Here is a 15,375-nt window from a genome sequence, read left to right as displayed (position 1 = left end):
TCTACATAGAAAATGGTACCTGCACAAACTAACAACTTAAAAACACATTTCTCCTATTTTTGAAACTATTTTTAATAGTTTCAAAACTGAATCACAGCCATATTTTAAAATGTTTTAGTGTTACTCTGTAACATGAATGTTTAATAAAAATAACCTTTAAATTGGCGGGCAGGATGTTCAGTTTGAAAAACACTGCCTGTCAACGCTTTTGATAAGAACTATCTCAATGAACCTTTCCAAATCCTGTATAATAAGATTCAATGAGATTGCGATCTGAAGTAAATCCATGTGGCAACAGAGCCAAAGCACTATTTCTTATCCTATCTAATGAGACATGACTGTTCAAATGTTGAGAGTTGGACCGCTGTAGGAACAACCTCTGTCAGTGTACCTCAGAGCTTTGCATTAGAGGTTTTTTCATTGAAGCTTTACAGATATACAGTTGAGTTCATTTTGACAGAATTATATATGCATGGAATTTACTCCATTTTTGTTCGCATCCCCTCCAACTTCCCTCTCCCCTTTCCTTCCCCCTGTTCTCTTTCTTCCTTTCACTTTTTTATTTATTTAATTTTGATGGGTGCTTTCTACATATACATAAATGTGGAATTCCGCTGGTATAGTTATATATGCACACGGTGTGATTTTTATTAAATCATTCCACATTTCTTTCCTTTTCCCATTCTTCCTCCCTCTGTCTGAATCTCCTTCTACTCCTCTGGTCTTCCCTGTCTCTTTATAATAAATGATCCCCCACCACCTTTTCCCCTTATTTTGCTCTATCTTCTGCTTATGAGACAAAAAACATTGACTCTTGATTTTCTGAGCACTTGTGTGTTTTATGCTTTCTCAGATGCATGGAAGGAGTAGCTCTCTTCTTCAACAGAACTTAATGTATCTTGAACCATAATGTTGCAATATAAAGATTCACATTGAAAGTGATATGTATGTATGTTGGTTGTGAGTGCCCACCAGGTTTTTCATTCACCCAGGTGAATTTTTTTCTAATTGGAAAGGCATTTGATAGGAGAGAGAAGTGAGCTGTTCAGTCTAGATAGCTGGGACACTTTGCATGTATATTTCACTTTAAATCACACGGCTGGATGTAGAACCTCAGTTCTGCTCCTTAATGATCGGGCGAGTTCTTACATTCTCTGTGCCTTGATTTCATTCTTGGTAAATTCTTTGACTGTTGCCTATTCTATAAAGTTGTTCTAAGAGTCAAGTAATTTTAAATGTGATAATAAATGTGAAAGTTCCTCAAACTATCAAATATCACAGTGGTTGTGACATTATTGGGAAATTATAATGGACACCCTGTCTTCCACCCTTAATTCTCTAACCATGACCTTCTTCACAGAGGGTGGTAGAATTTTTTACTTATTCCTAGTTCAGGATGACATGTACACGTGTACCTTCTTCATGGCATTACTTTGAACAGTTGACTTAAGTCTCTGGGCTTCAGTATGTACCACTATTAATAAACTATTTTATATACATATAATTCATTATTTGTGCATGAATATTTATAAGATAGCAAAAGCCAAAAACACCAGACCAAATTATCATATGAGGTAGAGACATTTTATAATGGAATAAGAATGGATTTGGGACCAGGCAGAGCAATCTTTAGTAACAGCCCACTTATATTTAAGAGTATATAACCATGAGCAATTTACAGAGACAAGGTTCCTCATCTGTTCAAATCTGCTTCCTTGGATTACAACAAAATAATACATAGAAAGCCATATGACCCTTTCTCAAGCAGGTGGTTGACTGATCAATAACTATCACTTCTCTCCTCTAAGATATTCCTTCCCAAAATGAGGCCTGTGTTTCTATATTATTTGTCTATAGACCATTGCATTAGGTCATAGCCAGTTTTTGAGCTTTCCAAGTATTCTTCTGTTCTTTTGTGCACACACGTCTTTGTTTTCCATCCAAAGGTTAGGGTCCATAAGATCGGAAGCCTTTGCCATGCTTCCCTGACATTCCACCCGGTGCCTGGAGGAGTGTGATGTGCACTGAGTAATGGACAGCAGGGGCAGGAAAAGTGTGGGATCCCATGGGGCCCTATTATCACATGCTTACTCACTTTCTGCACAGCAGCATGGAAGTTCAAGGTCATCCTGGAGGCACTTGCTCTGAAACAGTCCATTCAGATACTGTAGCAACTAGATTTTTCCAGGATAACACGGTGATAAGGGCAAGAAGACTGGAAGCTTGAGAATTTCACTGTAATTGAGACTTACTGGAGAGAACTATTCAGCATCCATTGTAATTTTTCCTCCCTTTTCAGGAATTCCTCCTATGAGTGGAACAGGAACACTGCAAATCTATTTACTTGATATTAATGACAATGCCCCTCAAGTGTTACCTCAAGAGGCAGAGACTTGTGAAACGCCAGACCCCAATTCAATTAACATCACAGCACTTGATTATGACATCGATCCAAATGCTGGACCATTTGCTTTTGATCTTCCTTTATCTCCTGTGACTATTAAGAGAAATTGGACCATCACTCGGCTTAATGGTAAGAACAGGTTAATTATTTGAATATAGGTGGAGTTGAGAGGTTTTGAAACCCGTTATGAAAAGTTAATTTTTATGTGCTTCATAATCTGCTCGTTAAATATATGCTAAAAGCTACTTAAAGTTTAAGTAAGATATTAAGAGCTCTTTAAGCCAAAAAAAAAAAAAAAAACCTTCATAATGCAGCATCGTCGTGATTCTCTTTATGTATACAGGTAGGAAACACATTCTGGAAAAGGCTACATTTTTGTTGCATTAGGTATTGATTATCACACTGTATTTTTCCTCTTTTTGGACAGGTGATTTTGCTCAGCTCAATTTAAAGATAAAATTTCTCGAGGCTGGTATCTATGAAGTTCCCATCATAATCACAGATTCCGGTAATCCTCCCAAGTCCAATATTTCCATCCTCCGAGTGAAGGTTTGCCAGTGTGACTCAAATGGGGACTGCACAGATGTGGACCGGATTGTGGGCGCAGGGCTTGGCACAGGGGCCATCATTGCCATCCTGCTGTGTATCATCATCCTGCTCAGTGAGTGCTCGTGTTATCTCTTGGGTGTTAATTCCTTTTGCTTCTGGGATGTTTAGCAAAGGAACTTACTTTGCTGTTGCCTTACAAAATAATCTACCAGCTCGCCTTGACCTCTGAGATTGTCTCCTCAATTATACATAGGACTGCCAAGTCCACCTGAGAATGGAAAACCTTGGAGCATTCTACCAAGCACTTACAGGTTTGCAGCAAGCCTCCCCAGCATACGTGTTCCATGCCCTCTTACCACTTTCAGAGGCTGACTGCTTGGGGTGCTGTAGAAAACTCTTTTCGTAGAAAAATGTTAAACAGTCCTAAGGTTGAGCACTTATCTTATGATTTGAGTATGAATTTATGGCACGTGGTTGATGATTTAGGAAAATAAGTATATTGCTTTCCTTCACTCTCCTTTGTATAAAGCACAGTCAGCAGCCTGCTCCAGTCATGCGAGGATCAAGGTATTTGTTTCTGAAGGGCTGCACAAAATAGTGAGAGATTGTACTTCACACACGGCACATTTGATAATAGAAATGATTGCACAGCTCAATAAATTGTCTGTCTTTAGAGGAAGTGTAGATTAAGGAATTGCTCCTTTTTAAGATACTTGGCAATCTTTGGTTCAGTGGAATGCAAGAAATTAACCACTGAAAAGTACTTTAGGAACCACTTCTAAGCAAGCAGGTTAAAAGAATAAATTGCCTGGGCCTTGTGTTTTATTGTGGAATAGCAGCAGGACTTAGTTTATTGTGCGATCATGCTTATGCACCAATCACTTTCTTGAAAATGTTGGCCATTTCTTTTATGTTTCCTCCATTTACAAGTGTTCTGGTAATTTAGAATTCTGTCCCTTTATTCTAAGCAATTACTATAGAAGCCTGAACATTTTTTACTTCCTGTGTGGAGACTACTTTGGCTATAATTTGAAACCTGCATGCTATACTAATAATCCACTTGCTAGATTTAGCCTTGGAACAATAGCAAATGAGATCATGTATCTGGCTTTAAAAGGAGGATATTTACTTTTATGGCCAATAATAAAAATGTGCTCAAATAGGAGTCATTAAATCTTTTGTTTCAGGATGTAAACTGATACCCTCAGATTTTAGACAGAGCGCATTCCTAGATATGCACTTAGGGACAAGTTTCGCTTTCCACTGAAACGTGACGTAGATGCCAGCCTTATCAAGAAAGACTTAGGTATGATGGATTGAGGCATGGAGAAGTGACTGTGGCATTTTGAAGGAAAATGAATTGGTGCTGATTTTAACATCAACTCTGGAAAATTTATGGTTCCAGTCCTGGCACATAAGTGTGAAGCATGAAAGCCTAATATTATTTCAGTGCTCAAACTAATCCCCTTGCCTTCTTAGCTGAAACATGCATTTTGATAGAATAGGGAATGCAGAACAGTGTGGCAGGAAAACACCAGCCCTTGGGAGTCGAGAAAAACCTCAAGATGCTATTCCTGATCTAGTTTGAATTTCCTACCCAAGTCAGCTAAGCCAGCACTTATGTCCCCAGAGAAGTGCCTTTTTCTGTGAATTTGGAATTATAATGGTGAGGGACCAGTCTGCATTAAGCAGTTGTCATAATTTAACTTCCTGCTGTTTTGTGGTCTTCGGAGTTTTTGAAGTATTCTATTAAGGGTATTTGTCCTCTAAAAAGACAAAATGAAGACCCGAAATGATCCTATCACCGTGCATAGACGATGAAACTGAGGATGGAGACATTCACTCAGAGAGTTCGCAGGACCCCAGGGCATGGAGCCCACGTGGTCACAAACTGAACCCAGTGCTCAGCCCCTGCCTTGACTTGTTCCTTTAAGTGCAAGGCCAGAAAGAGATAATAGGGTTAGAAATGCATTTCAAGCCTCTACCCTTTCACATATAAATTATTAGTGTTGCAGACATGATTAGATAGCTCTGACTTTCAAAGTGATGCGATTATGTGTGTTTCCTATGTTCCTACCTAGTCCTTGTTCTGATGTTTGTGGTGTGGATGAAACGCCGGGATAAAGAACGCCAGGCCAAGCAACTTTTAATTGATCCAGAGGATGATGTAAGAGATAATATTTTAAAATACGATGAAGAAGGTGGAGGAGAAGAAGACCAGGTGAGCAAAATTTGGATCTTTAAAAGGAATTTTATGATCTTTAAAAGGAATTTTATGCAGATTAAATGGTGGGGAAAGGGTTAATATGTGGGGGAAGAAAATGGTGTCAGGTTTCTTTTCTGTTATCACACAAAATCAGTCATTTGGCGAATTCTTTTCTGTGTGCCACACGTTTATTGAATTTCTTGAAAGCCCCAAAGGTCATTGTATTAATTCTGTAAGAAAATCACCAGCAGTGTTTCAAAGGAGCCTGGAATTTGAACCCAATTCCTGTAATATATGTACCAATGAAAATCTTTTTCTTCACAGTTTTTATTTGGTTATTTGAAATATAACTGGAAGTAGGTTTTACCTTGAGATCTAGATATTTGTATGTGTGGTAGAAAAAGCACTAAACCTATTCATTCCAGAAACATTTACTAAGCAAATTTAGTATTCCAGGCATGATTTTAATCTCAGATGATATAGAGGTGGACAGAACCAACAAATATTTGCCTTCAAGGGTCTTACACACAGAGAGAAATATTTGAAGTTAGAGACAACATCTAGGCCGTCTTTGTGTCCAGTGTCTTATCATGGGGTCTGACTCATAGTGATTGTTTAGCAGAAGTCAAAATTTCCTTCTTGCTATCAAATCACACAAGCTTCAGAATCACTGTGTACCTATGGAACTGCAAACCATTTCAAGGATGAAAATCACCAACACATGGAAAACAAACATCTCTGTGGGCTCAGAAGCAACATTTGAGATATTTTAAGAGCGAACCATTATTAGGTCTATACTACATATCAGGCATTCTGCCAAGCACATTAAATGTCATTGTCTCTTAAATCTTTAAAGCCTGTGTCGTTACTATGAACATCTCCATTTTTAGTGATAGAAAACTAAATGTAAGTTGGATTCTATAAACGAGCAAGTAACAGATGCAGGATTTGAGTTCAGGTATCTCTGATACCACTGACAAAACTAACTGCTGTATATACTTGCTCTTGAAATGATCTGAAGCTATTGATGTAAGCCAAGAGAAATTATTAGGAGAGAAGTTGCCTAGATACTTTTGATAGCTTGGTCATTTCTACTTACAAGACAAATGTCAGCAATAGCAGTCTGAAAAGAACACAGAATTCTTGGGTTCTGCATTATTATCAGTAAATTAAAATGTACTCCATCTTAAGTATATGGGTAGACATCAGTGATAGGGCGGTAGACTTGAATAAAAGCAGATATTCACAAACTTATTTTTTCTTTTACTTTTTCACTCCTTTAAGGCAATGGTACATCACTTTGTGTTTACTTGTAGAGTGTGCTCACCCCCTCGCTTGTGTTTAATTTGCACGGAATTGGGTGTGCTTTGCTCCCAGTTTGTAACTTTCGTGGCCAGGCCTCAAACTCACATCATTTCATTCCGGTTTGCTTGGTTTACAATACCTCCACTCTCTCATTTAGAGGAGATGCATGTTTAAAATATGTTGAAAACTTGACTCAAGCGTGTAAAGCTGTTTTGAATACTGACTAATTAAAATGGCTCTATAAATATACCCCAGGGTTTCTTCCTTATAAATGACTTTGAATTTTAAAATTCATGTTTGGCTTCATTCTTAATCTATCCTTTTGCTTTCCTGGGCTGTATTCAAGATCGACAAATGTATATTGATCACATTCTCTCAGAAACCTTCTATTTCCATTATTTTTATTTTTCATGTCAAGGCATAAACCTAAAATCCACTCAGTGAGGCTTCAGCAAAAATAGTAATTATGGCAAGGCCCCCAGTAATAACTAGATACTGCACAAAAACTGGTCCAGAGGCAGGACCAAAGCATCTCAAAGTGTGGACCAGGATACCTGATGTCATCAGATCTGAATCTTTCACATCAATCCTTTCGATAAATAGTTTTCAAAGGTTTTCTTGTAATTATTTTAGGAAATGTCTGTTTATTTTATTGACTTCTTTCACTCAGAAGGATGCTTGAGATCAGATGGTACAACTCAGCCTGTGAGGGAAGGGGATACAGAATGAGGCAGCAGGAAAACACCAGCCTCTAGGAGTCAGAAATGCTCACGATCCAACTCCAGATCCAGTTCCAGTTTCCTTCCCAAGCAGACGACCCGTCCCCTTGGAGAAGTGCCGTTCTCTGCATTTGGGAGTATAATGATGCCTGACCAACCTGAATAAAACCTAAACGAAACATTAACTTACTGCTGTTTTGTGTCTTTGGAATTTATGAAGCAGAATATGAAGATTTCTTAAAATTAACATCATAAATCTTCAGCCTCTCCCTTTCCTGATCTCTAAAGTTTTGCAGTCTCCCACATAAACTCCTAGGCATGAATATGTTGCTTCCTATCCACTTGTCGAATAGCCTGAGGGTGGTTCTGGAACTTTCTCTGCATTGTACTCTATGGCTAATGTATTTAGTACTGGTCTTCCTCGGGTATTTTTGCAACTTCTTGGTTCATGGGTGACATCTTAGTTTTTAGCTCAAGAGCCTCCACTTGTCTCTGACCCTCTGCTTTGATGTCCCACTCTAGTTCTCATTGTAGACAATGCATTTGTTATTTCTCATTTTTACCTCAGACTAACAGAATGAAACTGTCGTTTAGGAATGCTCACCCCTGGTTCTGTCTCCCCGAAATTCTAAGAGGGTTCGTAAAATCCATGCACTTACCATCATCCCAATGGTGCTGCCTTCACTTAGCCTGGGTCATCCCTATCCTGTGTCAACTTCCTGTCCCTGGCTTAACTGTCTCTGCCAGTCTGTGGCATTTATCAAATCCAAACTTCTTCCTCAGCATGCCAGTTTTTGAGCCCTGCACCCAACCTTTTGCCAGTCCCCTTGTGCACTAAACAGAGGTCCACAGGAAGGAGTAAACAGAGGGCTCAAGCTCGCTTGGGACTCAGATGCATCAAGCCTGTCCACTCATGACCACAGAAGTGTTCTTCAAAGTTTCAGTGATTTATCCTTAAGCCTTTTAACAGCAGATTCCGTTTTTCTTGCCTCTCATTCCTTCCTGGGGATAAAAGCAGCTCTCAGTCTTCTTTCTCATAGAAAGGGATTGTCCAGTCCTATTTTTTCATTCAGATAGGCCTCATTTTGTTCTCAGCTCTCTTAATGGTTTCACAAAACTGTGGTTCGGTAACTTGTCTGACTTGTTCTCAGCACGAGAATGTGAAAAAGAGCCTTGTGACTTTCTGTAGCCCAGCCAGAAGCAAAAGGCTTCTTGCAGGTCTGAATGTTCCCACCACCCATACCAACCTTTGCAGTAGCCTAGGGGCTTGCCTCTGTGCAGCAACCAGACCACAAAACTGCTAAGAGAAGCAAACTGCATTTTTTTTATTTCTGTCACTATAGATTAGCATTCCCTATTTTTGTTTTTACATAAATAGCGTGGACGAATTTGGGGTCGGCTTCCATAACTCAACATTATGCCCGTGAGATTCCTCTATAATGTCTATAGAAGTAGTTCATTTTTGCCATTGAGGAATAATATTCTGTTGTAAAAATTAACCCTTGGAATGATAATTATTTATCATTTTATCACATCTGCACATTTGAGAATATGCAGTTGGGTAATTATGAATAAAGCTCCTATGAACGTAGTGTACGTGTTCTGGTGCATTTCTGCTGTGTTCGTGTGTGAAGCGCGAGTACAATATGCCTGTTGCCCAGAGTAACTACAAATTTTGCATCTCTCCTTCGCACAGTGTATGGAATTTCTAATTGCCCCATATCGTTTTCCTTCGCACTTGGATTTTATTTTTTCAATCTCTTTAATGTAAGACACTATAATACTATGGGTCTTACTGAGATTTATTTGGGATTGTCCTGCTGATTTAGTTACTGCTTTGATTATTTAATTAATTAATTAATTTATCTATTTATTTATTTTGGTGCTGGGGATTGAACCTAGGGGCATTGTACCACTGAACTACATCCTACATCCCCAGCCATTTTCATTTATTTTTTTTAATTTTTAATTTTTTAATTTGTTCTATTTAGTTATACATGAGAGCAGAATGCATTTGATTCATTGTACACAAATGGAATCCAACTTTTCAATTCCCTGGAGATATAGGACATAGAGTCACACCATGCATGCAGTCACACATGTACATAGGGTAAGGATGTCTGCTTCATTCCACTATCTTTCACTCTCCCCTGCCTTCTCCCCTCCTCTCATTCTGCTCTGCCCAATCCAAAGTTCCTCCAGTCTCCCCCAATCCACTAACTGTTATGTATCAGCATCCACTAATCAGAGAAAACATGTCGCCTTTGGTTTTGTGGGATTGGCTTAATCTCACTTAGCATGATATTCTCCAACTCCATCCATTTACCTGTAAATGCCATAATTTTATTCTTCTTTAAGGATGAGTAATATTCTATTGTGTATATATACCAGTTTCTTTATCCATTAGTCTGTTGAAGGACATCTAGGTTGATTCCACAATCTAGCTATTGTGAATTGAGCTGCTATAAACATTGATATGGCTGCATCACTGTAGTATGCTGGTTTTAAGTCCTTTGGGTAGAGGCCGAGGAGTAGGTCAAATGGTGATTCCATTCCAAGTTTTCTAAGGAATCTCTTTATTGCCTTCCAGAGTGATTGTACCTGTTTGCATTCCCACTAGCAATGTATGAGTGTACCTTTTCCCCCAGTCCTTGCCAACACATCCCGTAGCTTGTATTCTTAATAATTGCCATTCTGACTGTAGTGAGATGAAATCTTAGAGTAGTTTTGATTTACATTTCTCTAATTACTAGCAGTGCTGAACATTTTTTCATATAGTTGTTGGTAGATTGTGCATCTTCTTCTGTGAAGTGTCTGATCAGTTCCTTAGCCCATTTATTGACTGAGTTATTTATTTTTGGGGTGTTAAGTTTTTTGAGTTCTTTATATATCCTGGAGATTTGTGCTGTATCTGAAGTGCATGTGGTAAACATTTTTTCCCACTCTGTAGGCTCTCTTTTCACATTATTGATTACTTCCTTTGCTGAGAAAAAAAAAAAATTAGTTTGAATCCATTCCATTTATTGATTCTTAACTTTATTTCTTGTGCTTTAGGCGTCTTCTTAAAGAAGTCTGGTCCTAAGCAAACATGATGAAGATTTGGGCCCGCTATTCTATTAGGTGCAGGGTCTCTGTTCTGATTCCAAGGTCCTTGATCCATTTTGAGTTGAGTTTGGTGCAGGGTGAGAGACAGGAGTTTAATTTCATTTTACTGCATATGGATTTCCAGTTTTCCCAGCACCACTTGTTGAAGAGACTATCTTTTCTCCATTGTATGTTATTGGCACCTTTGTCAAGTAGGAGATGACTATATTTATGTGGGTTTGTGTCTGTGTCTTCTATTCTGTACCATTGGTCTGCCTTCTGTTTTGGTGCCAATACCTTGCTTTTTTTGTTTCTATAGCTCTGTAGTATAGTTCGAGGTCTGCTATTTCGATGCTTTCTGTTTCACTCTTCTTGCTACGGATTGCCTTGGCTATTCTGGGTCTCTTATTTTTCCAGATGAATTTCACAATTGCTTTCTCTACTTCTATGACAAAAGACATTGGGATTTTAACTGGAATGTCCTTGAATCTGTATAACCCTTTTGACAGTATGACCATTTTGACAATATTAATTCTGCCTATCCAAGAACATGGAAGAGCTTTCCATCTTCTAAGGTTTTCTTTAATTTCTTTCTTTAGTGTTCTGTAGTTCTCATTGTAAAGGACTTTCCCCTCTTTTGTTAGATTGATTCCCAGGTGTTTTGTTTTGTTTTGTTTTGTTGTTGTTGTTTTGAGGCTATTGTGAACAGGGTAGTTTTCCTAATTTCTCTTTCAGAGGAGTCATCACTTATGAAGAGAAATACATTAGATTTATGGGTGTTGATTTTATATCCTGCTACTTTGCTGAATTCAGTTATTAGTTCTAGAAGTTTTCAGGTGGAGTTATTTGGATCCTCTAAATATAGAATCATGTCATCTGCAAATAGTGATAGTTCAAATTCTTCTTTTCTTATTCATATCCCTTTAATTTATTTCCTCTGTCTAATTGCTCTGACTAGAGTTTGTGTTGAACAGGAGTGGTAAAAGAGGGCATCCCTATCTTGTTCCAGATTTTAGAGGGAATGTTTTAATTTTCCTCTATTTAGAATGATGTTGGCCTTCAGTTTAGCATATATGGCTTTTATGATGCTGATGTATACTCCTACTATCCCTATTTTTTCTAGAGTTTTGAACATGAAGGGTGCTGTATTTTATCAAATGCATTTTCTGCATCTATTGAAATGACCATATGATTCTTAACTTTAAGTCTATTGATATGATATTGATAAATTACATTTGTTGATTTCCAGGTGTTTACTCGACCTTATATCCCTGGAATGAACCCCACTTGCTCCTGTTGCACTATTTTTAATATGTTTTTGTATGCAGTTTGCCAGAACTTTGTTAAGAATTTTTCATCTATTTTCATCAGGGAGATTGGTTTCAATATTTCTTTCCTTGATGTGTCTTTGGTTTTGGTATCAGGGTGATACTAGCTTCATAGAATGAGTTTGGAAGGGTTCCCTCCTTTTCTATTTCATGGAATACTTTGAGGAGTATTGGTATTAGTTCTCCTTTGAATGTCTTGTAGAACTTGGCTAAGAATCTGTCTGGTCCTGGTCTTTTCTTGGTTGGTAGGCTTTTGATGGCATCTTGTATTTCATTGCTTAAAACTTATGTATTTTTAATTGTGTATGTCCTCCTGATTCAGTTTGGGAGGATCATATGTCTCTAGAAATTTGTTGATGTCTTTGATATTTTCTATTTGGTTGGAGTATAGATTTTCAAAATAGCTTCTGATTACTTTTGTATTTCAAGAGTGTCCTTCATGATATTTCCTTTCTCGTGATGAATTTTAGTAATTTGAATTTTCTCTCTCCTTTTCTTCATTAGCGTGGCTAAGGTCTAACCGATTTTATTTTTTCAAAGAACCAACTTTTGTTGTGTCAGTTTTTCAGTTGTTTCTTTTGTTTCAATTTCATTGATTTCAGTTCTGATTTTAAATATTTCCTATCTTCTGCTACTTTGGGTGTTGATTTTTTTTTCTTTTTCTACTGCTTTGAGATGTAATGTTAGGTCATTTATTTGTTGGCTTTTTATTCTTTTACTGAATGAGCTCAATGCAATGAATTTTCCTCTTAGTACTGCTTTCATGGTGTCCCAGAAATTTTGATATGTTGTATCGCTCTTCTCATTTACTTCTAAGAATTCTTTTATCTCCTACCTGATGTCTTCTGCTATGCATGCATCATTCAAAGTGTATTATTTGGTCTCCAGGTATTGGAGTAGCTTCTATTTTTTATTTTATTATTGGTTTCTAATTTCATTCAATTATGATCTGATAGAAGGCAGGACAGTATCTCATTTTTTGTGTGTGTTTGCTAAGAGTTGTTTTGTGGCATAACATGTGGTATGTTTTAGAGAAGGATCCATGTGCTGCTGAAAGAAAAGTGTATTTGCTCCCTGATGGATGGAGTATTCTGTATACGTCTATTAAGTCTAAATTGTTAATTGTATTATTGAGTTCTATAGTTTCTTCATTCAATTTTTGTTTGGAAGATCTATCCAGTGGTGAAAGAGGTGAGTTAAAGTCACCCACTATTAATGTGTTTTGGTCTATTCGATTCCTGAAATTGAAAAGGGTTTGTTTGACATACATAGATGCTCTGTTGTTTGGGGCATAAATATTTTCTATTGTTATGTCTTGTTGATTTATGATTTCTTAAAGCAGTATGAAATTTCCTTCCTTATCCCTTCTGACTAACTTTGGCTTGAATTCCACTTTATATGATATGAGGATGGAAGCCTCTGCCTTTTTACTAATTCCATGTGCATGATATGTTTTTTTCCCATCCTTTTACTTTCAGTCTGTGGATGTCTTCCTGTGAGTCTCTCAAAGGCAGCATATTGTTGGGTCTTTTTTTTTTTAATCCAATCTGCCAGTCCATGCCTTTTGAATAATGAGTTCAGACCATTAACATTCAGGCTTATTATTGAGATATGGTTTGTATTCCCAGTCATTTTGGCTTATTTTTGGTTTTTAACTTGACTTGGTTTCTCCTTTGATTTTTTTTTTTTTTTTTTTTTCTTTAGTGTAGTGACTTTGCTCCCTTTGCTGACTCTCCTGGGTTTTTTTTTTTTTATTTCCTCTTCGTGGAATATTGTGCTGAGAATGTTCTGTAGTGCAGGCTTTCTACTTGTGAATTTTTTAAGCTTTTGTTTACCATGGAATGTTTTTATTTCATCATCAAATCTGAAGCTTAGTTTTGCTGGATATAAGGTTCTTCGTTGGCATCACTTTGCTTCAGAGCTTGAAATATGTTGTTCCAGGACCTTCTAGCTTTTAGGGTCTGGGTCTAGAAATCTGCTGATATCCGAATTGGTTTCCCTCTGCATGTAATCTGATACTTCTCTTCTGCAGCCTTTAAAATTCTATCTTTATTTTGTATGCTGGGCATTTTAATTATAATATGTCTTGGTGTGGATCTGTTATAGTTTTGTACATTGGGTGTCCTGGAAGCGTCTTGCATTTTATTTTCCATTTCATTCTTCAAGTTTGGGAAATTTTCTGACATTATTTCATTGAATAGATTATTCATTCCTTTGGTTTGTATCTCTGTGCCTTCCTTTATCCAGATAACTCCTAAATTTGGACTTTTCATGTTACTCCATAATTCTTAGAGGTCCCATTCCTGATTTCTTACCATCTTCTCTGTTCGGTCAACTTTATTTTCAAGATTAAATAGTTTGTCTTCATTGTCTGAGGGTCAGTCTTCCAAGTGATCTAGTCTGTTGGTGATGCTTTCTATTGATTTTTTAATTTGGTTAATTTTTTTCCTTCATTTCAAGGATTTCTGCTTTTTTTCTTTTTTAAATCTCTGTCCCTCTGCTGAAGTAATCTCTTTCTTCCTGAATTTGCTCTTTTAACTCTTTATTGAAGTGACCTTTAGTTGCCTGCATTTGCTCTCTTATATCATCCTTTATTTTGCAGAACAATTAAATTATGTACATTATGAACTCCTTCTCTGACATTTCTTCTGTGCTGTTAATGGATTCTATTAATATAGCATCTTGGTTTGTTTGGAGCCCTTTATTCCTTTGTTTATTCATACTGTCCGTGTGTCTTCCCCTCTAGCACTTTGGATCCAAGGTATTACAGTTTCCACTCTAGAGATTCATAGTGTCCCTGCAGGTTTCCAATACTTTGCCTTTAAGGGGGAGATCAATATTAAAAGCACCCAATGCAAGTAATATGAGCCTTAAACCAAATTGCCTCTATTAAAACATTAACAGTTTTATCACAATAAACAGGGTTGATGTGTTTGGTTATTGTCTACAGCATAAACAATAGGTTTGCAATAAGGTCCATAGTTTCTAATGGTGGACAAAGAGGGTGGAGGAGGGGTGTAGGATGTAATGTTAATGAAGTAAGAAATGAGAATACAGAAGTACTAGATCTTAGAAAGAGTGAAAGCGGAATCAAAAGAAGTTGGTTGTTAGCAGGAGAAAAACAGAAAGGGACTCCAAGGAAACCTATATATAAAAGGAAAATAGAGAGTAAAAGGAAAAAGTGTACAAAAAAAAAAAAAGATTCTATACCCAAACTGTAATACACCATTTAAACCTCCCAGGTCCTCAGTAGCTTGATGCATGAACAATACTTGATTTCAAAAATGTTGGGATATGAGAGCAGGCAACAAATAAAGAAAAAAAGAAAAAATAGGGGAAAAAATCTTGAAGAAAAATTCAACAATTGTTTCTGTTAGTGATCAATATCATCTCTGCTTCCCTTCTCATCTGATGGGTGGGGTTGTCTGAAGTTTCATGGTAATTCCGCCCTCAGGATGGCGAAAGTTACTAAGGTAGGAGGATTAGACTTGGAGGCAGGACTCCTGGAGGTGGAGTATAGCAACTGCCAATCTTACTGGAAGACTGCACCCCAGGACTCTCCTTTGGGGTGACTTGTGTGACACAGGAGCTTGGTCTTAGCCCCTTACCTCACTTGTGGACCCCACAGTTCCTGGTCTCTAATCTAGTCTCCAAATTGTATGTCCCTTGCCCCCACCCTTTTCAACTTCTCAATTAGGAACCTCTCTCCCAGGGGTCCTGGGAACTGAGCCCCAAGATCTGTGCACCTTTTGAGGACAATTGTTCCATATCAGGCAGTTC

The 15,375-nt window shown here is 37.5% G+C and overlaps 1 protein-coding gene across 3 annotated transcripts in view; it reads left to right on the top strand.

The window, feature by feature from the left end:
- Positions 1 to 15,375, top strand: part of CDH2 (cadherin 2) — a 214,401-nt gene that overhangs the window by 173,139 nt on the left and 25,887 nt on the right. For all 3 annotated transcript variants that reach the window (XM_079109462.1, XM_079109463.1, XM_079109464.1), the window contains 3 exons: positions 2,300 to 2,533; positions 2,832 to 3,065; positions 5,035 to 5,174. In XM_079109462.1, the coding sequence (XP_078965588.1) occupies positions 2,300 to 2,533; positions 2,832 to 3,065; positions 5,035 to 5,174 (608 nt within the window). The remainder of the gene's footprint in view (positions 1 to 2,299; positions 2,534 to 2,831; positions 3,066 to 5,034; positions 5,175 to 15,375) is intronic.

This window comes from Sciurus vulgaris (assembly GCF_902686455.1).
Source record: "Sciurus vulgaris genome assembly, chromosome: 13".
NCBI classification, from domain to species: Eukaryota; Metazoa; Chordata; class Mammalia; order Rodentia; family Sciuridae; genus Sciurus; species Sciurus vulgaris.
This window is presented reverse-complemented; position numbering and strand designations above follow the sequence as displayed.